General features: G+C 42.3%; 1 protein-coding gene and 1 pseudogene across 4 annotated transcripts in view; one reads left to right on the top strand and one right to left on the bottom strand.

Annotated features, from left to right (window-relative positions):
• Positions 1–26,768, bottom strand: part of IFT122 (intraflagellar transport 122) — a 72,692-nt gene that overhangs the window by 35,224 nt on the left and 10,700 nt on the right. For 3 of the 4 annotated variants that reach the window (XR_007146774.1, XM_047832274.1, XM_047832260.1), the window contains exons 4-15: positions 22,967–23,045; positions 21,186–21,262; positions 18,778–18,844; positions 17,691–17,837; positions 16,462–16,638; positions 14,499–14,574; positions 8,046–8,237; positions 7,751–7,889; positions 6,367–6,569; positions 4,993–5,130; positions 3,250–3,414; positions 443–640 (exon numbers count right to left, since the gene is read on the bottom strand). Coding sequence is in view for 3 of the 4 variants with exons in the window: in XM_047832274.1 (XP_047688230.1) it covers positions 443–640; positions 3,250–3,414; positions 4,993–5,130; positions 6,367–6,569; positions 7,751–7,889; positions 8,046–8,237; positions 14,499–14,574; positions 16,462–16,638; positions 17,691–17,837; positions 18,778–18,844; positions 21,186–21,262; positions 22,967–23,045 (1,658 nt within the window). In the remaining variant the exon portion in view is untranslated. The remainder of the gene's footprint in view (positions 1–442; positions 641–3,249; positions 3,415–4,992; positions 5,131–6,366; positions 6,570–7,750; positions 7,890–8,045; positions 8,238–14,498; positions 14,575–16,461; positions 16,639–17,690; positions 17,838–18,777; positions 18,845–21,185; positions 21,263–22,966; positions 23,046–26,768) is intronic. The other variant, XM_047832266.1, reaches the window with a different exon arrangement.
• On the top strand, positions 23,971–24,443 carry LOC125161097 (60S ribosomal protein L38-like; annotated as a pseudogene).

The raw sequence follows: 26,768 nt of genomic DNA, 5'->3' as shown, positions 1-26,768 counted from the left end.
GTGCCCCGCCCCTCCATCCGACCCACATTCTCTTTCCCTCACACACTACCGTGCTCACACATCTGCGCATATACCCAGCTAGACTCCCAGCTTTGCTGGCTTGCTCCACTCTGCCCCATGCACGGCCCTCAGTGAAACAGACTCTGTCTGCAGACAGACAACCCTGAATACCCCTCCCTGTCCCAACCAGGAAAGGGAGACCAGAAAGAATTGGAGGCTCAATAGGGTGGAGCTGTTTGTCCAAAGACACACAGGTTGTATAAGGTAGAGACAGAGTTTCAGGTTCTCGTCCAGAGTACCTTCCGTGACATCATAACTGCAACTCCTCTCTCTTCCCTCTCTCCTCACCATCCATCCCCCACCCAATACACAAATGCATAGCCTGGCTTCCTGGGTCTTGTCTGCCCTGCCACAGCTGAGAGCTGACAAGTACCCTGGTTACCTGTGGCACCTCCACAGCCGACATGGAGAAGACATGGAGGCAGAAGATCTTGGAGCCATGGTAACCAACCACAAAGCCCTGTAGCTTCTGCTGGTGCACAGGGAAGGTGCTGGCTTTGATGTTAAGGTAGCCTCCTCCTGAGAAGCAGAGCATGTCCTCACACTGGGTGTTCCAGGCCACACTGTTGGCATTTGGCTCCTGAGGAACAGGAATAGTAAGGATCCTTTGACAACCACCCTGGCCTTTGCCACCATTCCTGCATTCAGCTAGGCACTTTTTAAAGCCTGAATCAAACTAAATTGCTAAGAGTGGGATGGGGGAAAAGGGAGGAAAAGGGAAGCAGAAGAAAAGGATAGAAGCATAGAAGCAAAATCCTCTATGCCTCTATGCACTTGTTTATGTTGGAATTTTTTTAATAAACAAGCATTACTTTTGAAAAAAAGTATTATTATCCCAAATATTAATCATTACCTACTGAGAGAATGAGCAAAGTGGCTTTACTTCTGTTACAGAATGAGTACACACAGCTATACACAGAAGATTTAAAGGGATATGTTACAGGGCTCCTGGGTGGCTCAGTTGAGCATCGGACTCTTGATTTCAGCTCATGTCATGATTCCACGGTCATGGTATTGAGCCCTGCATCAGGCTCCGTGCTAAGCATGGAGCCTGCTTGGGGTGTTCTCTCTCTCTCTCTCTCTCTCTCTCTCTCTCTCTCTCTCTTTCCCTTCCTCTTTCCCTCTCTCCCTCTCCCCAACCCACATGTGCACCTGCTTTCTCTCTCTCTAAAATAAAACAAACAAGCAAGGGTGCCTGGGTGACTCAATTGGTTGAGTGCCTGACTCTTGACTTCAGCTCAGGTCATGATCTCACAGTCATGATCCTGTGGTCATGAGACAGAGCCTTGCGTTGGGCTCTACACTGAGTGTGGCACCTGCTTAAGATTCTCTCTCTCCCTCTCCCTGCCCCTTTCCAGTGTGTGTGTGCTCTCTAAGTAAAAACAAAAATAAAACAAGCAAACAAAAATAAATAAAAGGATATGTTTCAAAGAATTAACAGTGATTGTTTTGGGGTGGGTGGAATTGTGGGTGCTTTTTCATTTTTTATGTTTTTCGTTTGCTGAAATTCTCTTTTGATCATAAACATCTATTATTTTTTATAATAAGGAAAAAAACTGTTATTTTTACATTATAAAATAATATATCATCTCTGCATTTACAATTCTCATGCTGTAGAAATACAGTCACCCTGGGGGGCACTCCCTCTCCTACAAGTTTTCTGCTTAGCAATGGAGCCCCAGGGAGCAGATGTTCATACCTTTCTGCCTAGAATCTTTTACAATGTCTGAATCTTTTATAACGAGCATGGATTACTTTTATACTAAGTAAAAACAATAGAGCTGTTTTAATTTTCAGGGGGCAGGGGCAGTGGAGAGAAAAAAAAGATAGTTGGGAATGCTTATATCTCCTGACAAAGTGTGAGAATTACCCTCCCTAGCTACTACAGAACCTTCAGTGGAGATGGGGAAGGACACACACCCTTCCATTCCTATATGGTTCTAGGCTCAGACACAGATTCACAACTGGAGGCCTGCTAACCTACCTACAGGAGGTAGTGTTGAGGCTGAGGAGAGGAAAAGTAACATTTAGGGCCATGTTTTGTAAGGCACTGAGCTACTTACTGTAGTCTCTTGTTTAGTACTGTAGCAATTCTGTGAGGGGGCAATTACAAGTTCAATTTCAGAAAGAATAAAAAATTCAGGTTCAATGAACTGGGCTAACTTGCTTGAGATCACACTGTAAGTGGTGAGGGTAGGACTGGAGCCCAAGTCTGTCTGAAGACAAAGCCTATGCTCTTTCTTTCCCCTTAACCACTCTGCCTCCACAGTGATATAAGTGAGTTGTTATCTACTGGAACCACCTTGGGCTAGCAGTAGCCAGGTGGCCCCTTCTAACTGACTGAGGCAGCTCCCTACACTCTAACATCCCTCTGTCCTGCTGATTCTGCTCCCAGGGACAAAGAAGAGCCCTGAGAAGGGGACCTCAATCTGCCAATTAACACTGGGAGACTTGTGGCTGAAGAAGCCAGTCAGCTTTAGGGGAAGCTTGCTTCAGGCAAATGGGCCCTGACCTCTTATAAAGCCCTATACAGGCAAAGAGTGGCACTGAGTCTGGCAGAAAGCCAGCCAGGTGGTGGGCATGAAGCCTTTGGGCTATCTTCTCCAGTGACACACTTCCACTGGCCACAGGACCAAATGGTGTGTAAACTGCCTATGCCCCCAAACAGTTCACATTTTGCTGGCTCTTATAGCATCTTTGTGAAATAAATAGAAGGGAGGGCTTCCCCCATGCCTTCCCTTCTTTCAGATGACAAAACTTGTCCTATTTCTTTACTACGTCTTAGGTCACTCATAGATACAGGCATATCTCCAATAGGTGAGAAGCCCTTTTGCAAAAGAATCATCATCTCATTGAACAATACACTGAGACCCTATCACATGCCCCACTGATAGTTATTATTATTCCTTTACTGTTCACAGAAAGAAAAGTGTTACTTGCTCATCTTATCTGTGAGGAAACCAAAGTTCAAAGAGACTTTTTCCAGCTCCTGCAGCTCATGTGTGGGAGGGGGTGGGCTGTACCCTGGGGCCACTTGGGCTCTGCACCCCTGCTCAAAGCCTATACCCCTCCATGTCACCACTCCTCCCAGAGATCTGCCTGGGAGCCAGAGCGTGAGCACCTCCTGCAGGAACTAGGAAGCTAAAAAAGAAGTCAAAGGACCATGTCATGGAAACTCTGGGATTTCACCTGAAAAAGCAACTCTTTGGTATGGATGTCATACACCAGGCACATGTCATTTTCATCCACCACGGCCAGCTTCTTACGGGAGGCACTCATGTCCAAACAGCGCACAGCTGTGGCCTGCTTTAGCAAGACGATGGCAAAGAGATTGTCCACAAAGATCTTTAGGATCTGGCAAAATTTCAGAGAGAGAGAAAAAAAAAAGTGAGTTACCATGGCAACAAGACTCTGGAACTCTGCCAGGTATTGGAATCCCATGTGTTCTACAAGAACAACTCCCACTAACTTCAACAGAGGCTCTGTGCAGAGAAAAGGACTCATCAAAAGAAGGGAGTGGGGACTTATCCTTAGGAAACCAGAAGTACAGTTCCTCAGAGGTTGCCAAAGTAATGACGAGCCCCAAGATGCAAGAAACTCTCTTAAATGTCTGCTTGACGGGGATTTGTTAATAACATTACCCAAACTTCAGAGTTGGGAGATCTGAGTCACACTAACACAGGAAGAGGCTACTTTATTTTTTTATTTTATTTTTTTAATGTTTTTATTTTTTATTTTTGAGACAGAGAGAGACAGAGCATGAACGGGGAAGGGTCAGAGAGAGAGGGACACACAGAATCTGAAGCAGGCTTGAGACTCTGAGCTGTCAGCACTGAGCCTAACGCAGGGCTCGAACTCATGAATCGTGAGATCATGACCTGAGCCGAAGCCGGACGCTTAACTGACTGAGCCACCTAGGCGCCCCAGGAAGAGGCTACTTTAAACACTGACAAGACATCTGGTGTAACTACAGCAAAATAATGATGATGATGATAAGGATGATGACAGCTATCAGTTATTGACTATTTTTGACAGCCTTATGCAACATGAAGCATTATCCTGATTTGTAAAACCTCAGTCTCAGAGTGGCAATGTGACCTGCCTAGGGTCATACAGCCAGTAAGCAGCTAAGCACAAACATGACCCCAGGTTGACCTGCCCCCCAAATCCATGTTCTCAGGTCTCACAATGGAAGTGACAGCTGACTGTGAGAAAGAAGCAGACTTTCCACCCTTTGGTATTGCTACCCTGCAGCCCGCATTAATTCATACTTCATGACTTCTGTCCCCAGGAAAGGCCTGATAAGCCTCAGCCACAAGCCATCTGCTAGACAGCTTGGCTCTCAGGCTAATGCGGTTATATTTTCACTTTCAAATTTCCATGTAGCCCACTTAGAACTTTTCTTATTTTGAGCAAAGAACACACACACAAATCTGTTTAACTTTGTATAACCTAGATTTTCCACGTCTATATGAGCAAAGGGCCCAGTTTTCTTACAATATCTAGTAATAATTGCCTGAAGACCAGTACCCTCTAAGACACAAGCTGAAACTCACTGCCTTAATCCATTCATTGCCCTAATAGGGATCTGACCTAAGAATTAGCTATGCCTCCCTCCTTAGCAAGCCACTGAAACTGCACCTCTAACAAATCTCCCACCTTCTGGATGCCCTTAAACCCACTAATCCACTCTACAGGCAGCCCAGAGGCCACAATGCCAACCCTGCCAGGATGCGCATGCTAGAAGTCTTTGGCCTGAAGCTGTTCTCAAAACATGAAAATCTGGGTTGCCCTCCAATGTGCCTATGGCAAATGTGGGGTGGGGGACACCCTTTTTCCTGCCCCAAGAAACCATTCAGGGTTGTAATGAGACTGGTCCCTGTGTCGGCACACAGATTATCAGCCTGATGGGAGACACATGAGAACACTCACCTGTCCATTCTTCAGGCCTACTAACAGACCTTCCCTTCCTGGAGGGCCACCAATCACCTTGATATAGCGAATAAGAGACTCCATCTGCCACTCCCGCTCTTTCACTCCACTGAAGGACAGGCACTGTAGCCGTTTCTCCTAGAAAGCAAACCCAGATCTGCATGGATATTTGACAGAGTAAGTGTTCCCAGCCCTCCCCAGGTGTTCCTGCATGTGAGGGATGAAAAATACCTCAGGGTCTATTGGATCTAGTCCCCATGACTGGCATTGTTCGTTAATCCTTCACACAGCCTTCACCACAGAGCCCAGCTCAGCCTCACATCTTCTGTGCAGACCTCTAGGCAGCCACAGCCAAAGGCAGCATCCAAAAGCATATCTTTTTGCCACATCTATCCTATAACTTGTTGCACCTCAAAACTGCTTTTAGTTCTAGACATAAGAGAGATTTTAATTGTATTTTACATACAGTGGTTTTTAGGTTTATTTATTTTGAGAGAGACACAGTGTGAGTTGAGGAGGGGCAGAGAGAGAGGGAGAGAGGCAAAGAGAGAGAGAGAGAGAGAGGGAGGGAGAGGGAGAGGGGGAGGGAGAGAGAGAGAAAGAAAGAGAGAGAGAGAGAGAGAGAGAGAGAGAGAGAGAGAGAGAGAGAGAATCCCAAGCAGGTTCCATGCTGTCAGCACAGAGCGTGATGCAGGGCTCGAACCCACAAAGCTGTGAGATCATGACCTGAGCCAAAACCAAGAGTCAGACACTTAACTGACTGAGCCACCCAGGTGCCCATACATACAGTGATTGCTAAAAGATTTCTTAAAACTTTATCACTTCCAACAGGCCTACTTTTATGAATCCAAATCTACCTCTACTTCCAAGAAAGATGCTGGGCTGGCCTTATCTCAAAGTCTTTCCAAACTTCTCTTGGCATTGACTTAGACATTTTCTAGGAAGCTCTAAGTTGAAAATTTTTTTTCTGTGAAAAAAATATCTCAAAAAGTAAAACTTCCTTTACTATTTTTGACTTGATATCATATTTTTGTTTAACAGATAGTAAAATATACATGTAATATATATATTACATATATTTACCAAAAAAATGATCATTTCTATCAGTATATGCTTTAAGTCATTAAAATATATATGATCCTAATATAACAAAGTGCTTTGCAATACAAAAAGGTATTTTCCTAGTTATGGTCCATGACTTTCCGGTAGAGTCCAACTCCTCTAGATGTCAATAAAATGAAAGCAATGAACAGCTACTGAGTTTGAGGGAAAGGGACTTTCTTGGTGTCCAACTTTAAAACAATGAGTTGGGTACCCTATCCTTGGAGGAAACATGAAGAAGATTCAGCCCGATTCCTCCAACCTGGTGCCCACCTGGCAGAGGATGATGTGATCGGCACACACCACCAGGAGGTTGCATTCAAACTTCTTGACAATCCTCTCCTTCACCCGGTAATGCATGTCTGACGAGTCGTCTGAATATAATTCATAGATGAGGATTTTCTCTGGCAGTTGGATAGCTAATCGATTTTTGTAGATGGCAATTTTCTTGACAAGCTCTTTGCATTTAATCCGAACTGTCAAAGAAAAAAAAAATTCTAGCTCTAGCATGACGTTAAGTAAGGTAGAAGGCAGAGAAATTAAAAGCTATCATTTAATGGCAATTAAAGGAGACACTTTCATCAAAAAAAAATCTTTACAGACTGTCTAATATGTACAATCAGCTCTACTAAATATGGGAATCCAAAATCGTATACAATCTTTGTGGTCCAAAGCTTACACCTGAGTACGGAAAGTAAAATTCTTAGCATTACCATCACTTACTGAATATAAGTTTAAAACTCCTCTGCACAGCATTAACAGCCCCTGATGATCAGAAGTCCATCTGAATAAATACCCACATCTCTGGCCACTCCCCACCCACCACCCTCAATAACAGGGAAATGCATGTAGTTTCTGTATACACTAGGCTCTCACACTCTAACTGCAGACCAGGTGGAGAAAGTGTCCCCAATAAGGGAAACTGGGGAACTGCCCAAGTAGCTATACCCTCACCAGCACAGCTGGAATCTTCAAACAGAGGTGCTCCCAGATGGGAGCCAAAGGATGCCACTGAATCTGTAAGACAACCCTCAGTGTGCATACCCACACATAGGCACCAGGCAGTGTGCTGTGGCCAAACATCTGTATATGAATACACCTGAAATAAGTGGATCCTTAGCCCATTTAATCAGCATGGCTACTGGGTGGACAGCGGAGGAGGCTGAGGTTCAGACTGACTGTGCTAGGCCTGGAACCCAGATCTTCTAAGCGTGTGATGACCCATTATCCCTGCTTACCTCTGGGGTAAGGACCCACCAGGAGGCAAGTGGAGATGAAGGTGAGAGAGAAGCATTCCAGTATATCCACACCAGAGAGGATACACATCCACAAAGACTGATGCAGCTCAGCCACCTTGGCTCTGATGTGTCATACATTATCCTTCCCTTAGTCAAGAATTCCACGTCCCCCTTGGAATTGGCAGCAGCAAAATTATGTGAATCTGTGCCTTTTTTTTTTTTTTTCAGAGAGAGGGTTTATTGCTTTCTTTAGATTCTCAAAGACATGTACATCCTCCCCTTACCCTCAGAAAAAACCAAAAGAAGAACCAGTAGTCCAATGTGTTTCCAAAAGACTGAGGAGGAACATTTCCTATCATTTTACTTGCTCTGTCAGCAGTCCTCTCAACCTATCCCTCTTCCCAAAGTCTGCCTTTTACCTTTCTGCTCAGTGATCAGGTGCTGCACGATGACATCAGTCATGCTATCCCTGTAGGCATACCGGTCCTTGTAGAGACCGTGGACAGTACTGAAAATAAGCTGGTAGAAGGAAATGGTGCCATCTTGGCAGCCTACCACCTGTAGGGAAAGAGAGTTGTCAATTCCCAGCTCTCTCTGGACAAAGAGTCTGCCCTCCCATTTGCCAGGAGCAAATGTCAAGGATCTGACTGGCTAAACATGGCTGATGTCTGTGCCTAGTCAGGCAACAGCCCAACAGAATGGACTTCTTCTTACCACGTAGTTGGAGTCAGGTTTCACTTTACACGTCCACACCCAGGAGTTCTGCTCCCCAACAGTCCCAAGCCGTACTCCATCCTTGGTGAAAAGGGATACTTGTTTGTCCGACCCTCCCAGCAAAACGTACTCCCCTTTAGTAAAGTAGCTGAGGCAGCAGGGGTCAAAGTTCAGTGACCGATCCTTCCCAATCTGAGGAAAGAGAACACACACCAAGGGAAAAACCATTCCTATATCCATACTATTCACAATACAATTAAGGGTTTTTCCTAATGACTTTAATGGGGGGAGTCAAGAAGACAAGGGCAAGCTGGCCAGAGTTAACTCCTGTGTGATTCCATCATGAACACAGGCCAGCCTCCTCTGGAGCACCCTACTTCTCCCCTCCACACAGCTGAATCCTCCACTGCTTGAGTTGGCAGTTATCTCCCGGAGTCCCACTAACTGCTCCAGGTGTGTGTCTTAGCTCCTCAGCCAATCTGGACCCTCCTCCCACTAGGACTTTCTCCCACAGGCCTCCTCCACACACAGCCTCTGCAAGGATTTCAATGGTTCCCCTCAGGTTGGTCCTTCCCCTTCCCCTTCCCCTTTCTTCCCCTTCCCCTTCCCAAGTATTTCATAAAGCTAAATTCATCTGGTTTAAAAAACTGTCCTCTATTCTGAAACTACACCCATCATACTTCTCTTTATAACAACCTTACTGAGGTATAACTCGTATACCATACAATTCACCCACTTCAAGTGTATAATTGGGATGCCTGGGTGGCTCAGTTGGTTGAGCATTCGACTCTTGATTTTGGCTCAGGCTCCCTGTGTCAGTGCAAAGCCTGCTTGGGATTCTCTCTCTCCCTCTCTCTGCCCCTCCCCTGCTTGCTCACCTGTATGTGTGTGTGTGCACGCATACGGTGTGCACATGTGTGTGCATTCTCTCAAAGTAAATATACATTAAAAAAAAGTGTGCAGTTAATTATGCAAACATCATCACTAATTCAGAACATTTCTATCACCCCAAAAAGAAACCACATACCTGGTAGCTGTCGATCTCAATTCTCTTTTCTTTCCCTCCTCTGTCAACCACTAATCTACTTTCTGTGTCTATAGTTCTGCCTACTTTGCAGATTTCACAAATCTCCAAATGGGAGATGGGATCTCACAATTTACGAATTGGATCACACAATTTGTGGCCTTTTGTGACCAACTCGTCCATATTGTAGCGTGTATCAGTACTTCATTCTTTTTCATTGCTGAATAATATTCCATTACATGGAATCCATTACATGAATATACCACATTTTATTATCTATTCATCAGTTAATGGCCATGTGTAATTTTTGACTATTACGAATAATGGTGCTATGGATATTTGTGTACAAGTTTTTATGCAGACATGTTTTCATCTCTTATGGATACATATATCCAGGAGTGAAATTGCTGGATCAGCTGGTAACTTTATGTTTAACCTTCTGAGGAATTGCCGTATTTTTCAAAGTGACCGTAACATTTTATATTCATACCAGTAGTATGTAAGGGTTCCAATTTTTCCAGCCCAGTGGGTATGATTTTGATTTGCATTTCCCTGATGTCTAATGATGTTAAGGACCTTTTCATGTGCTTATTTGGCCACATGTATATCTTGTTTGGAGAAATCTCTATTCAAATCCTTTTTCCAGTTTTTAATTGGGTTGTCTTTTTATTATTGAGTTGTAAGAATTCTTTGTATATTCCAGATATATGTCCCTTATTAGATATATGATTTGTAAAAATTTTCTCCAATTCTATGAGTTGTCTTTCAGTTTTGGTACTGTCCCCTTAGCTTTTAGGATGAAGGTCAAGCTCCTGAGCTCAGCTCCCTTGGCCAAGATAAACATCTTATAGTTTGCCAAGCAGACCCTGCTCTTTCAGACCTTCATGTCCTCACAAGTGCTATTCTCCACCACCACCCCAGCCAGAACTATCCTCCCTCTCTCTCTCTCCACCAGGTGTCATCTCCTACAAAAAACATCCCCTATCTCTTCACCCTACCCAAGGGTGCTCCCTCCTTTGTGCTCCCATGGCCCTGTGCTCACCTCCCCCACAGCACTGCTCTCAATGCTCTGTAGTTACAGGTTTAATTTGATGTCCTCTCTCCCCTTTTAACCTGTTAAAACCCAAGCTCCTTATTGTCACTGGAGTTTTTTGCTGCCCTGAGGGTGCTTTTTGTAAATAAAAAGACTATTTATGATTACCATTGTTAAACTAATAGTCAAAAAAAAAAAAACCTCACAACAACAGTTTATTAAAGAAATAATCCTAAAAACCTGGTTCCTCATTAAGTTTTTAAGTTCAATTTACAAATATTTTCTATTTATAAGTCTAGCAAAAGTAAACAACTAATTGAAAAGGGGCCTCTGATTATCATTTACTGAATTAAATTTTGAACAGATTTTAACATCCCTTAGTTTAAGGGATTTTAGTTGATTCCCTTAAACTAATTTAAATTGCAATAATTTTGGGGCACCTGGGTGGCTTAGTTGGTTAAGGATCTGACTTTGGCTCAGGTCACGATCTCATGGTTTGTGGGTTTGAGCCCTACGTCAGGGTCTCGGCTGAGAGCTCAGAGCCTGGAGCCTGCTTCAGATTCTGTGTCTCCCTCTCTCTCTGCCCCTTCCCCACTCACACTCTGTCTCTGTCTCTGAAAAATGAATAAATGTTAAAAAATTGTTTTTAATTAATAAATTGTAATTATTAATTTTATATATTCAATTTTCCTTTATAAAAATTTCAAATGCCTAACACCAAAATTCCCCTAGCACTTATATAATGATAGTAAATCCCCTAGCACTTAGAGTAGTGATAGTAAATGATAGTAAGAAAACTAAAAAAATCTTATGAGTCATGACATAGAAGGTTTGCAGCTTCTGGTAATGGCTCACTAGTTCCCACTAGGCCAACTCTCCTGCAGGTAACAACTATAAATGCTGAACCAACTATAAATTACAACCACCTGAAGGCACTACAGAGCAACCAGAAGCAGACAAAAACTGAAGACACATGAGCATTTGGAAGAAAGGACTGGCCCTAGGTGAGTTTCTCATTTTTTTAATGGCTTTTTGCCTGAGGGCAGGCCCTATCAGCACCCTGTTGGATGAGCACAGAATTTTAAGCCATGACAGCTTAAAAATGAGGTGGGAAATCCCAGAAAAGAGACATGCAGAGGGAGAGCCAAAATTCTGCACATACACTCTGTTGAATATCTTGAGTTCCCTGAACTACACACATGTGGGGCAGATGCCAAGCAGCCCAGCAAGGCTAAAGAGCTGAATAGAGACTTCAGCTGCTGCTCACACTAGAAAGATGGAGTTTGAATGTTGAGTCCAGCAAAGTTAACTACCTGTTTTAAAAAAGCTCAACTACAGCGTGCTCTCTCTCTCTCTCAAAATAAATAAACTTAAAAAAAAAACAAAAAACAAAAAACAAAACAACTACACAATAATCCTCAGAGGAACATGACAGAAATTAATCCCTATGATGTACCTATGATGTATCATTTACAATGTCCAGAATATAACCCAAAATTCCAAAAAGCAGAAAAATATGAACCATATTCAAGAGAAAAGACAATGAGTAGATACTGACCCCAAGATAATTCAGATACAAATTAGCACATGAAAATGTTAAAATAGCTATTATACTATGGCCAAGGATATAAAGGCAAATATACCTACATCTATAATGAATGAACAAATAATAAAAAAAGAATCAAATGGAAATCTAGAACTGAAAAATGAAATAACTGAAACAAAAATTCACTGGATGGGCTTAACAGAAATATTACAGATGACAGAAGAGTCAATGAAGTTGAAAACTGAGCAACAGATCGGGGGGCGGAGGGGAGATTTAAAAAATGAAAAGGGCCTCAATGACCTGGAGAACAGTATCAAAAGGTCTAATGTGTAATTGGAGACCCAGAAGGAAAGGAGAGAATGAAGAAGAAAAATTATTTGAAGAAATAACAAAGAATTATTCCACATTTGCTGAAAGAATAAAGACATAAATATATAGATTCAGGAAGATCAGTAATAATCCCCCACCCCACCCCAAGACAGAAAATATAATGAATCTCTTTAACATTCCAATATTACTTAGGTACTTACTAAAAATTTCTTACATCTTTCAATTTAAAATCAGACGTATAAATTGATTACTCAATTACAACTTCTAAACGGTCATCACAAGACAGATATGATAGATATTCTAGTATGGATTCTAGCATCAGTCTGCCTGGGTTCCAAACCACACTTGGGCACTAACTACACTGTATGACTTTGGGCAGTCATTGAACCTCTCTGTGCCTCAACTTTCTTACATGTAAAGTGGTGGTAACAGTACATACCTCACAGAGTTGTTACAAAGATTAAAAGAGTTAACCTTATAAAGAGTTTATACAATGCCTGAAACTCAATAAATGTTAGCTATTATTATCATTAACCCAGATACCCTTAAACATTATAAACACTTAAAAAGCTAAAAATACACAAATTGTATATACCTAAGACCAACACAAAAGTATAGGTTTGATTTACTTCATCATCCTATATTTAATTCTAAATCTTCCCAGATTTAAAAGACAACCACTAAGGAAACAATTTTACTGTCCCAAACCAAGTGGGTTATCTCAGCAGAGTTAGGTTGCTTATAATTCAAAAACTCTGGGCCACAACATGAGCTCTAGTGCTACATACATCCAAGATATTTCCCATGGCCCTGACCACCAGGTCAAGTTCTTTTTTATTGTCACTGTAGCAACAAGACTCCATTCTCTCTGTGGAGTGTGGTTATTTGTTCCCAAGAACTTCCAATACCTATGCCCAGTGCCTGGTACACAATAGATGTACCAATAAATATGTGTTGAATGATGATATACACACATCAAGTGGATGAACAGATAGTCCAGGGCTAGATACAAGATAATTAAAGTGAGGGTTTGGGGAAATCAGCCATGGGAAACTCAGAAGACACTTCACTATTTTTATCTTGTCTTTACTCAACTATGAAAAAAAAAAAAAAGACAAATGATGAGGTAGAAAAGAAATGGCCCCCAAACTAGGCTACATAACTGAAACCCCTCTTAAGGACTAAGAATATTACTAAACAAAGGCTCCGTTGAACAGGCTGTATTTCTTACCTGTTAGGCTGTGGTACCTAAGCCATCCCCACCACCTTCAGTCTAATCCTTGGTGTCTCCTGACTATAACAGGTTTTCCTACCACCAGGTTCTATTTTAATGTACCCTCCACAGAAACAAGGAATTCTGAAACAGAAAGCTGACCAAGTCCCTCCCTACCTAAGTCAATGACTCCTAAATACTTATAGTATATGAAGTTCAAACTCCTAATTAGTTCACACTACTCAGGTCCTTTAGAATCATGTCCCCATCTTCCTTTCTAGTTCCATCTTTTGTCCACAATTCTCGGGATCCAGTCACTCTGAACAATACACTGTTCCCTGAGTTGACATATACCTTCATTCCTCCCTACCTTTGTAGATACTATTTCCACTGCCTGAAACACTATTCCCAATGTCCTCTGCCTAGCAAACTCTTGTTTATCTTGCTCAAAATCTCTCATTTCCACCAAGCAGTGGTGTTATCCCCTTTTGTGTCCCTATGGCAGTCTATCTGTACATCTCTTTAAGATACCATGTATCAGGGTGTCTGGGTGGCTCAGTAGGTTAAGCATCCAACTTCGGCTCAGGTCATGATCTTGTGGTTCATGAGTTCAAGCCCCGTGTCAGTCTCTGTGCTGACAGCTTAGAGCCTGAATCCTGCTTCAGATTCTGTGTCTCCCTCTCTCTCTGCCCTTCCCTCACTCACACTCTCTCTCTCTCTCAAAAATAAATATTAAAAAATTGAAAAAAAAAAAAGATGCCATGTATCATGCTGCACTGGGGCTGTTGGCCATCAACTGTGTCCCTATCAGCCTGTGAGCTCTCAGAACAGGGGCATTAATTTACACAGTTATATGTCAGTAGCTCCTAGCACAGGTGAAGATCTGACCTAAGTGGGTGCTCATTAATGTTTACAGAATGAATAAAGCAAATAAAGGACGGTAGAGTCATAACTAAGACCAAGGCTTTAGAGTCAGAACAAGCTGGTTTTCAATCTCAGATGCTACCCATTTACTAGCAGTGTGGGACCTTGGGTATAATCTTTATTTCATGCTCTGAGTCTTGTCTACTCGTTTCTAAAAAGTTAATAACCAGTGTACCTACTTTGCAGGGGTTTGTAAGAATTAAATGAGATAAAGTATGCAAAACCTGAGCATAGTACCTGGTATCAAAGTAAATGTTCAATAAACAGGAGCCAACAAGAATAATAATGTATAATTACTAAAAATATAACCTCTAAAAGTGAACAGATTATAACAAGCATGACTGCAATTGTATCTCCCACTGGGTTTGTACAGAACTACATACCTGTTTTCCACTCAGTTGGTAAAAGGATAGTTTCTGTCCCCAGTCAGCTACAGCCAGGATGTCATTATGTTCCTCTCTAATCAACAGAAGACAAAAGAGGTTATGTGGGGCCATGGCCTGAGAACTATAGCCCTAAGGGTTTAACAAACAACAGGAAAAAGAAACCCCTGGCCAGACTGTCAGATTACCAAATGTTATATAGCAATACTGAGGCCAAAAGTTGTAACATGGGCCAATCCATCAATCAGTCCAGTGGGATGAGGCAAGGTGATCCTTCTGGGATCTGTTATTTCATTGAATGCCCTACCATAGGCTGTGGTGCTGGGCCTCTGCCACAGTGAAGAAGCTAAACCCCTCATTTCAAAGCTTCCTGAGAGCAGTGCTAAGAAAGCACAAGGTTGTAGAGCCAAGAGTGCCTTTTATTTGTGGGGATATGATGGAGAAGCAAATCTATTGCAATGAAAGGGCAATGGGTTGTCTGATGTTTTAATGGACAGAGAGGAAGTTTGCTTGCGCTTCCTGAAGAGGGAAAATCAACACCTAAAGATCAGTTCTCTCACAGTTAGGGTCCTCAAACATGTAAAATGGTTTCTGACTAGATGAATAAAATATCGTGTGCTCTCTGAAGACCAGCAATTGCCTTTGAAACTGACCAACTATCAGAATCAGTGCCTTGGGACTAGGGCTGTAGGACCAGCACACCGGAGAAACCTCTTCAGCTGAGGCTGGGGATCAAGCTACTTGGGAATCTAGTTCAAGAGACAGACATTCTCAGCCCTTGAGACCTGGTCTTACTCCACCTAATGTTGCCTCCTCTTTGTTTATTAATTTTCAAGCCCAGGGCCTGAGGTCATCTGGTAGCACCATTAGATATGCAGGCAAGGCGGGGTGCAGCCTCACCGGCAAAACATAGCCAAGGGTGGCAAACTGGCAAATATAGGCACTAATTCACAACCAAGGGATAAAAGATGAAGATGGAGAGGGATGTTAACAGGAAGGGACCTGCAGGTGAACTCTGTAGGGTTCATATGAGGTCCAAACACAGTCCAGGAACCCAGCCCATGGTGAACCTTCTTATGGAGGTCACATGTATCAACTGGATTGGTAGTTTTCAACCTCCTTTTTCCCTTTTCTTTTTTATTCCTGGAAGTGGGACAAAATCTCATGTCAAGCAATAAAAGGGGCCGATCTGACTGAAGCAAAAATAGGGACCTGAAGCCCACCCTTTGCTCCTTTCCTTGTCCCTCATCTCCCACCTCCTTCTTCCAAAGAACCCCAGATATCAAAGAGCACAGTTTGCAAAGTCCCAAGCTAGATCACTTTTGCCCAATCAGAATATCCTGGCTACCCCAGGTTTCCCCATTCCAGTATGCCAATGTTTTCCTTATAGGTAAACTCAATCAAAAAGAAGAGAGAATGCCTAGACAGCCAGGATTTGGGTGTGAGGATTGTGGGTAAGGCAAGGGCTTCCTCTCCAATACATGTCCTGTCAAATGCAAGGTAAGGTACACTATGGGAACAGGCTAAGAAAGGTGTCTAGTAATAGAGGAAATGTTAAATGAATTATGATGCATCCACACAGCGTATCCTATGCAGGTATTAAAAATCCTCTTTTTAAAAGGACCATTAATGTTACCAGAAAGAGACTGCTTTATGATGGCTAAGTGGAAAAAAAGAGTCAGATATGATTTATTTAATCATATGAACACACTGAAAGACTGAGGGGGAAATACACTGAAATGCTAATAATGATTCCCTCATTATTCCTAAGTTTCCCAAAGAATCATTTTATAACATAAATTATAAGGGTGGGCTCTCCCCCTTGCTGGGGGAGCTTTCACCAACAATTCCCCCAAACCTCTTAGAAAGGGACTTCAGAGCAGTGTCTGCCTGGCAGGTCTATGCTGGGGCCTCGACCCTTCCAAGGGGGGAGGGGGGCTCTTGCTCCTCAGGACACACTCACGAGTTGTCGTCCCTGAGACTGTCGTCCTCTTCCTCTGGTTCTTCCTCCTCTGCCTCACTACCCTGACTACTGTACACTGCTGACTTCAGAGTGGAAGGGATTTCCTGAAAATATCTGTCGACCATGACTTCCTGGTCATCCTCGTTTTCTCTGTTCATCCAGAAACTCTCCCATCGGCTGTAGATAGTAAGTGGTTGTTCACAATCATGTTGCCTAGAACTGCACTAAAGCTATAATTTCAAAACCTGTCAAGAAGCCCCTGAACCCTGCCCGGAAGAGGACAGCAACCAGGTATACTGGGCATCCTGCTTCTCATGAATTAAAAATGGTACCGTGCAGCCACAAAGTCATCTGTGGCCACAAAATCAAACAGCAGGAACTCTGGGGTAGGCTAATGGCCTTTGAAGGCATTAGATATGCATGGTACAGCCCTGGGCTGGACACAATTATTCAGGAAGAAGCATAATAATCTGGTGTAAGAAAGGCAATGGAATCAAACAACCTTGTAAATCAAGTAGGTACCACCTGTAAAATGACATTGGGCTGGTAAACAATTAAGTCCTTTACTTCAAAGGACTTTGTGGGGGATACCAGGAATTTAATAATATTAGAGGATTATACAAATAGCACCTAAAGTTATTAGTCTACCCTTAAAGTCACATGGGCAGAAGAGGGAAAGTGTGTGTAAGGTTTGAGAAGGTAGATGCCAATTGTTTGTGGAACTATAGGCTTTGAGGACATTTCTAGACTTAATTTTTACTTTTTTGGCAAAGGCAGCAAAAAAGGCTCATGAAACAGCTATTTATTATTGGGTGGGCACATGTTCTGCCCAGAATTGAAGGGAAGAAATGAAAAAGGGAAAAGACCCAAATAAAGCCACAGCAAACAGGTGAGCTATTAATTCATAAAGAAATGGGCTTTCTGTAGCATATGCACACACAAACACACACACACACACACACACACACACACACAAGCGCACGCGCATGCATGCTTTGGGCTGGCCTAGATAGTTCATCTGCTTAGCTAAAATCTCTGGGATTCATTCCAAAACTCAAGATGGGCTCTTAAAAAATTCCATTCAAATGGAATGGGTTCCAGAACAGATCAGTCAAATGGAGTGAGAAGCTTTTGAATGGAGGGACACCTTAGGAAGAGAATTCAGCCTGCTGAGAAAGCTCTTTTTCTTAATAGTATTTGTCCTAGAAGGAGGACAGCTATAAGATTACCTTGAAGGGTTCCAGCAGATGGACCATATGGGGGAGAGGGAGCCCCCTGGCCGCTCAATCTTCACTTTTTCCTCACCATTTTTGTTCCGTATGCTGATGATCCCATTGAACATTCCTAGAGCCAGGTACTGACCATCATTTGTCCAGCTGTTCATACAACCAACGAAAGGGCATGGGGAGAGGGAAAGGAACACACAGAAGGTAAAGCCAGTGAGGAGGATGCCCTGGTCAAAATATAGTCTAATGAGGTAGCAACAGAAGGGCTCATCCTGGTCCTGATATAAAAATCAGAGGACCAAACATCAAGCCCCATTTATTTTTAAAATCAACAGTGAGATGTGAAGGCAGTATCACCCTTTCCTGAGCTCCCACGGTTTTCTGTACATACCTCCATGAAAGCCCTTAGCTTGTGCTTGCAACACTGAGCCAGCCTCTATTCTCCACTCACCATTTCAACCTCCTCCTACTATAAGATCACCTAAGAACAGAATCTGTGTCTTGGTGTATACCTAGCTTCTCAAATAAGTAGGTGCTTAACAGATATTGAATGAAAGAATGGCTACACTCAGAATCTGCACAGCCAGAATACCTCCTATTTATAGAGTCTTTAATGCATTAGGTACTGTGTTGTTTTATACTCAGTTTGTGCACATTTCACAACAGCCCTATTGAGTATTTTTATCTCTATTTGTAAAATGAGGAACCTCCTAGGGTCACAGAGCCTATCAGTGACTAAATCTGGATTTAAATCCAGGTCTAGTATCAAAGCCTATGCTTTCTCTTAGCACACATGCTGCCTGGACAAGGACAGCCTCGCACCTCCAGAAAACCTCCACTAAGTATAGCTTTCTAGCTGAGGAAACTTATTACTAGATAATTACAGGAAGGCAACTTATAGTTCTCTTTTGATTGATGATCAAAGGCACAGGTCCTTCCCATCAAGGAGACAGTAAAAGAAAAAACATAGGGGCCCAAACCAACTAGGTCACGCAAGAACTTTTCCACTGTGTGACCTAACCAGATTCTAAGAGTCTGTTTAGAAGAGGAGGGAATATAAAGCCTACCTTCAGAGCTGCCTTTAACTCACCTGCAGCAGGTGATCTTGCTACTGGATTTATGTTTGGAGACAGACTTCTGTTCAGGAGACCACAAGCCTTCAACACAAAATATATAAAGGAAGATAAGATTAGATGGAATATTACTCAGCAATAAAAAGAAACAAACCATTGATACACCTCCAGGGCTTCATGCTGTATGAAAAAGCCAATCTCAAAAAGTCATGTACTATATGCTTTCATTTTATAACATTCTCAACATGGCAAAGAATTCTATAGATATGGAGAACAGCTTAATGGTTACCAGATGCCAGGGATTAGGGATAATAGGAGGGGGATGGAGATAAAGGAATGTCTTTGTGGCAATGGTAATCTGCACACGTGATGAAATGACAGAACTATATACACATGTTGTGCCAGGCCTCATTTCCTGGTAGAACTCTACTATCTTTGCAACTGACAGCAAATCTATAATTATTTCAAAAGAAAAAGGAAAAAACAGCAAGGTAGATTCGTGAATTTCTAGACTGGTGAATTTCAGAGGTTTAACTCAAAGAAATGGCAACATCACAGTTCATAACTATTACATTACAACCAGGGTACAATCAGCATCCAAAGTAATGAACGATGCTTCCTGAAAATCAGTTTCCTCTCTCAGGCCTCACCAACAGCACATGACCCTGTCTAGACTGTGCCTTGTCCAAGGCACACTGGCCACTTTTGGTTTACTGCCTCCTGCTAGTGGCTCAGTGCCCTACAACAGGCGTACATCTAGGCAACACGAACAAGTTCTACTCTTTGCCTGAGCCACGAAGTATGATCAAGAAAATAAATCCAGGGCAATAATATACTTACATAGCAAGGTGCAACATCAAACAAGCTATTTGTTTCTCCCTCTCCCTGGCCCAGAATGCCTCCCGCAAATGTTCAACTTTTATACATCTTGTCTATGCTCCACTGAGCCTGCCTGGAGCCTCCAGCAAAGGAGACCTCTCCCTCCTGGGCCTCCCTCAGCACTATTTACCAGATCATGCCTTAGATATAATTACATGGCCGAGGTCCAAGCCCTGGTTCCACCACTTATCAGCCGGGCAACCTCAAGTGAGTCACCAAACCACTCTAAGCCCCAGTTCTTTTTCATCAGTGGTGTGGGAATGAGAATATCTGACCTTAGGGGTGGTCATACAGCTCAAATAGAAATTCATTTTAACTCTCAGCACAGTGCCTAGCACATCACAAGCATTTAACAAATATTTTATTATTATTATTATTATTAATTATTATTATTACTTGATACTCTATTTTTACAAATTCTACCTCTCCACCTGCCCCAAACCACAAGCTCTTTGAGGGCAGGGATTCTATGTTGTCTTTTTAATCACAAAAGTAAGCACAAAGGGGCATCTGGGTGGCTCAGTTGGTTAAGTGTCTAACTCTTGATTTCACCCAAGTGACGATCTCATGATTCATGGGATCAAGTCCTGTGTCGGGATTCTCTCTCTCTCTCTCTCTCTCTCTGTCCTTCCCATGTTCACATATACACCTGTATAAGCTCTCTCTCCTTCCAAATAAATAAATAAACAACAAAAAAAGTAAGCACACAGACCAGTGCCTCACATAGGGGTTAACATTTTTAATGAATGACAGTCCCTTTCCCTTTTATACAATGTGCTTTCAATTATATTCTCTCTTGAACCTCAGAACTCTGTCACTCTGGCAGTGAGGTAGACAGGTAGGATAAGGACCGTGAAACACTGAGAGGGATTCCATGGTCTCTCACTCCTCAATAATGGCTGTTCTGTTGTACTCACTGTCAGCAAGGAAGACAGAACTGATGAGCTGAAAGCAAAATTGGTCTTGACAGAGATAACCTACAGGCCTCTGCTCCTTCCCTCCCTGCCTCGAGGGCCATTTCACTGGCCTCTCCTCTGTGCCAGCACCATGCCAATGCCATGAGTGGGGCCACAGTAATCTCCTCAGGGCATCCAGCCCCTCAGGAAGGACAGCTACAGCCACCAGACAAGTAATGGTGACACACTACACAAGAAGCACAGTTGAAATAGTGAAGAATTTCACACATACAAGGATGCTGGGGGACACAGAAGTGGAGACAATCACTGGTTCCTGCCAGGTGAGGTGGGAAGTTTCCCCAGAGGCAGCAGCATAACGTTATGTCTGTGCTCTCCCACCCTTCTTACCATTTCCCTCCCTGGGGCCCTTCCTGCTGTCTCCCAGATTTTGTACCAGATTCAATGTCACCATTCACTCTTTTGGTTTCTCTACAATTTAAAGATAACTGTCAGCCTCCCCTCAGCTATTAAAGGCAGGGAAGTAGCATGAACTCTCTCAGGACAAAACCACCACATTCTGGATGGATTTCAACATTTTTTGCCCAGATTTTCAGTAACTCCAGGACAAGACATCAGGAATCAGAACTTACCAAAGTCACTAGAGGAACAAGATGCCAGTTGGTGGGTAACAGGGTTGTAGGAGACACACTGGATAGAATCATTGTGCCTAACAAGTAAACAACTATAGATTATTATGCAGCAAACCACAAATGCTTCAGTGGCAACAACTGAAGATTTTATGATGAGCCCACAGTCTCTCTGACTACACACTACAGGCTCTTATGCCAGTGATCAACAAAAAGCACAGGGATGAATTCTCCTCTGCTGGATTGCCCCTCACCCACCATTTTCCTCTCTTAAACATTACCCACCAGACTGGCCTAGTTTAAATGCAATCTCCTCCAGGACCAGCACTCTTGATACCTCTGGTTTGTGAGCTGGTAAGATAATGATGTACAGTACCTAGCCTAGCACCAGGTACACAGGAAGTGCTTTATTCACGGCTGTTAATTATTGCTTTGTGGAGGCCTGGAAATACAGGACGGAGATGCAATGAAGATGTTACAGGCCAAGATCTGGAAACACGGCAAATCCTGAGACAACAGCAAAAGCTGAGTGAGTCACGTATGTCATCTCAGCCTCTATTTTATTTCTTCGCTTCTAGGTAACGTTTTACTTATAACCTCATTCATTCATTCATTCATTTATTTGTTCACTCATTCAAAAGTTGTTCATTGATGTATATACCCATGTACGTAACAGCATTATTCAAAATATCCAAGAAGTAGAAGCAACTCAACGTCCATCAATGACAGATGAATGGATAAACAAAATGTGCTATATCCACACACTAGAATATAATTCAGCCTTAAAAAGGAAGGGAATTCTGATACATGGATAAACTTAGTGGACTTTAAGCTAAGTGAAATAAATCAGTCACAAAATGACAAATACTATATGATTCTGCTTACATAAGGTGCCTAAAGAAGTCAAATTCATAGAGACAGAAAGTAAAATACTGATTGCCAAGGGCTGAGGGCCCAGGGAATAGCAGTTGTCTAATGGGTACGGAGTTTTAGTTTTGCAAGATGAAAAGAGCTATGGAGGTTTTATATAACAACATGAATGTACTTAATACAACTGAACTGTACACATAAAAATACGGTTAAGATGATTAATTTATGTTATGTGTATTTCATCACAATTAAAAAGAAAAAAATCATTTGTTAAGTACTGATTATGGGCCAGACATTGCACTAAGCACCAGGAACACATGGGTAAGCAAAAATAGATGCAGTGTTTGCCTTCAATCACCAGAATAAATGTAAAACTACAACTGTGAGAAATACCAGGAAGGAGACCTGACTGAGTCTAGAGGGGCAGGAACGGCTTCACATAGAAGCAACATATGAGCCTAAGATCTGCAGAGCAAGTAGGGTTAACCTGGCGGAGGAGGAATGGGAAGAATGGGAAGAACATGAGCAAAGTCTCTGCAGAGAGGAAGCCTGGTGCACACTGACTCCAAGTTTCTGGCCGTTGAAACTGGGTGGATGTGACGCCATTCCCTGAAATGGGGGCATTAGAAGGGGACAAGTTGGACTCAGGTGGAATCTGTGGTGTCAGAGTGACTAAATTGAGCTATATGAAAACACCTAGCTCAGTGCTGGCCAGGCTAGTTGTGCTCAAATGTTCATTCATTTGTTCATTACCCAACTTTCCTATACCCACCATATACTCCTATCTATAACTTAACCTCAAATTCAATTGCAGAGAAAAAAAGTTCTTCCTTATATTTTTTCCAAGGGGCTTTTGCTACAGTAGCTCAATCAGAGCCAAACCAATAATACTGCACACCTAAATGGTTACTTACGTGTATTTCAGAATGCCTTCCAATTTTGAGGTCCAGATAATAACACTTTTATCAGCCGATCCAGAAGCAAAGCGCTTGCCTAAAAGTGTTTTAAAAAGAAAACTCATATTTGTTTTAAACCAGCATTTCTCAAAGAGTATTTCCTAGAAAGGAGTTTCTTAGAAAACTAGTTCTTTAAGGTTAACTAGCAAGTGTCAGCTGCTTCTCTACTTGCTTTTGTTTTTTTTAGAGAGAGTGGTGGGGAGAGGAGCAGAGGGAGAGAGAGAAAGAGAGAGAGAATCTTAAGGAGGCTCCACACTTAGCATGGAGCCCAACATGGGGCTCAAGCCCACAACCCTGGGATCATGACCTCAGCCAAAATCAAGAGTCAGATGCTCAACCGACAGTCACCCAGGCGCCCCTCTACTTTTTTTCTTATCAGTACTGGGTGGCAGTTCAGGAAGTTTGGGTTCATATTTTACTTTTTCTGGCACTGAGTAAACAAAGATGTATTGAGGGCCTACCACATGTTAAGTATCATGTTCTATGCTAAGGATTAAGTAGTAATTAAAGCAAATGTAATCCCTACCTTCACAGAGTTTAGTGTAGTGGGGAAAGTAGGCATTGAATGAATTTAATCTAACATGAACATAATGTGCTAAGAAATGAAGTGAGTCCTAGGAAAGAGAATAACTGGGGGATGTAATTTAGATGAGGAAAAAGCTTCTCAGGAGGAGAACCTTCAGTTGAGACCTAAAGGATGAGCAAAGCTTAGCCAAGTAGAGGCAAAAGACCCATCCACATGGATAGAAAAGATATACAAAGGCCTTGAGGTAAGAAAAGCCTGGTATGTCTGAGTGGCTGAGAGGCAGCAGCATGGAATACCAAGAGCCAAGGGGGAGGTGGGTAGAGGATAGATCTCTAGCAGCTTCAAGGCCATAGTCAAGATCTTGTTCTTTAACTCAAAGAAAGGCTTTAAGCAAGAGCAACAAATGAGATTTTCATGTCCACACTACTTGGGCTTTATGAAAGAATGGACTAGGTCTCGGGTGGTGCCAGCTGCACGCTCCCCTGTGCCCCTCATAGCCACGCCTTGCCAAATTGAAGAAATCAAGGATTTTCTGCTCACAGCCAGATGAAAGGATGCCAAATCCATCAAGATCAAGAAAAATAAGCATGGGGCGCCTGGGTGGCTAAGTTGGTTGAGCACCCAACTTTGGCTCAGATCATGATCTCACAGTTGAGTTTGAACCCCACATTGGGCTTGTTGCTGTGTGCACAGAGCCCACTTTGGATCCTCTGCCCCCTTCTCTATCAAAAACAAATAAAACATTTTTTAAAAATAGAATAAATGAAATTAAATAAAGATAAGGATAACATGAAGTTTGATGTTCGATGCAGTAGATACCTTTACACTTTCGTCATCACAGGCAGAGAGAAAGAAGAGAAACTGAAACAGTCCCTGCCCCCAGGTCTGGCACAGAAGGACCTGAAATGAACCTGGCACACTGATTTGAACTGTATTAAAGTTTTTAAAATTCTTTGAAAACCATGAAAGAATGGATTAGAGAGGCAACATATAATAAGTAATTACTTATTAATTACATTGTTGCAAATTTGCAAGTAGTACTTAAGAGGTGGAGCAGAGTATCAAGGCAGCAAACAATAAGGAGTCTTCACCTACTCTGGAGAGAGATAAGGAAGAATTAACCATGATAATTCTGAGTGAAATAAGTCAGGCAGAGAAAGATATCATATGTTTTCACTCATATGTGGATCTTGAGAAACTTAACAGAAGACCATGGGGGAAGGGAGGGGGAAAATAGTTATAAACAGAGAATGAGAGAGGCAAACCATAAAAGACTCTTAAATACAGAGAACAATCTGAGGGTTGATGGGGGGAGTGAGGAAGAGGGGAAAATGGGTGATGGGCATTGACGGGGGCACTTGTTGGGATGAGCACTGGGTGTTGTATGTAAGTGATGAACCATGGGAATCTACCCCAAAAACCAAGAGCACACTTTACACACTGTATGTTAGCCAATTTGACAATAAATTATATAAAAAAAAAAAAAAAAAAAAAAGAATTAACCATGGGCCAGATTTTGTAACCTTTGTTAAGGATTTTTAGACTTTGTTCTTAAGGCAAATAGAAGTTGACCTGTTTTCTGAGCAAGTCATTGTTTTCTGAGCTTCTACATCTGAAACAAAAAGGGGTAGTAACACCTTCCTCAGAGACTTTGTGCGGGGGGACAACTAAGATGATATCTGTAAAACACCTTTCACAATGGCTGGAACAGTAGGTATTTGGGTGAGCCATATGATACTGCTGCATCTATTAAATACACAGAAGCTGCATGTATGTATGTATGTATGTATGTATTTATTTTTCAGAAGCTGCTTTTATTTGTTATTATTCCTGTCACTACTCCCCCAACACTGGCAGACAGTAAGACATGGTGTAGAAGAGTATGGGCTATGGGCTCAGAGTCTGAGTTGGAATGCCCAGTGATGGTACCAGCTGTAGGACCTGAAATAAGTTCCTGAACATCTCCATGCTTTCATTTCTTCATCTGAAAAACGGCTGCAACAATAGTATTCACCTCACAGTTGTTGTGATGATTAAATGAGATTAAAGTATTTCAGACAGTACCCAGAATATAATCAATGCTAAAAAAAATATTAGCTACTATTACAATTATTTCTTCATATTGTCATGTTTTTCTTGAACCAAAATAACTAGTTCTTACATACCTTTATATCATGGCTGTTCATTAAGTATTTGCTAAACTTAAGGGAGACACTGGAAACAAGCAAACTTAAAGAGCAATACCATAATTGAGAGCATTTCCCTTTCTAGATCAAAGGAGAAAAGGCCGATTGAGAGGAATTAAAAGACTTCTCAATCATTATGTGTCATGAAGAGGCAGCATGAAATACTAGAAGGCATGAGGGCTCTGCAGTCGGGAGGATCTGGGGCAGGCACATATGTGCCACCATCACCAGCTGCCACCATGACCGGCTGCCACCGTAATTGCTCCAAACCTGTTTTCTCCTCCGTGAGAGGAGCTGAGAACTTCTCTAAGTGCTCCAGAGGGTTGTTGGGAAGATCAAATCTGATGGTATGTGTGACAGGACTCTGCAAATGCTGTCAGATGCCACTAATGGCAGGCCACACTCTGACACCCTCAAGGGCCCTAGTGGCATAGTAAGCCAAAGAGTCCCCAGGCTTATAAACTCCAGAGGACCCCAAGGCCTTCTCATGGCATTACTCTGAATTTGAACTCAAACACACACATAAAAACAAAACAAAACAAAACAAAACAACCAAAAAAACCATGGCTACTGTGGCAAAGCACACTTGACTATGAGGCAAGAAATAATGTTTTTGCCACTGACTTGCTACATGACCTTAGCAGGTTACTTGACTTTCCCATGTCTTTATGATGGGCTAAAATGAAGACATTGGGCTAGATGACACTAAAACTATACCCACAAAACCGTGTGTATATATGAAGAATGTGCACTTTTCTACGAAGAGGTCTATAGCTTTCATTGGATTCTCAAAGAGGTTCATCACCCAAAAGAAGTTAAAAACCTGGAACCTGACTGATCTCCAAAGTTTGTTCAAGCATTATAACATTCCAATTTTGTGCCTTCTCAGCAGTGGTCACAGAATGTTACTTCTCATCCTATATCCGTTTGACACATGAGGAAATTGAGACTTAAGAAGACTCAATAACTACCTCAAACTCCCAGAACCTTTGGGATTGGAACGTAGAACCATCTCATTCCAAAGTCCATGTTCTTTCCACTAATCCCA

Source organism: Prionailurus viverrinus, chromosome A2, assembly GCF_022837055.1.
Source record: "Prionailurus viverrinus isolate Anna chromosome A2, UM_Priviv_1.0, whole genome shotgun sequence".
In the NCBI taxonomy this organism is placed as follows: Eukaryota; Metazoa; Chordata; class Mammalia; order Carnivora; family Felidae; genus Prionailurus; species Prionailurus viverrinus.
The sequence above is the reverse complement of the archived record's forward strand: the minus strand, read 5'-3'. Positions and strand labels throughout refer to the sequence as shown.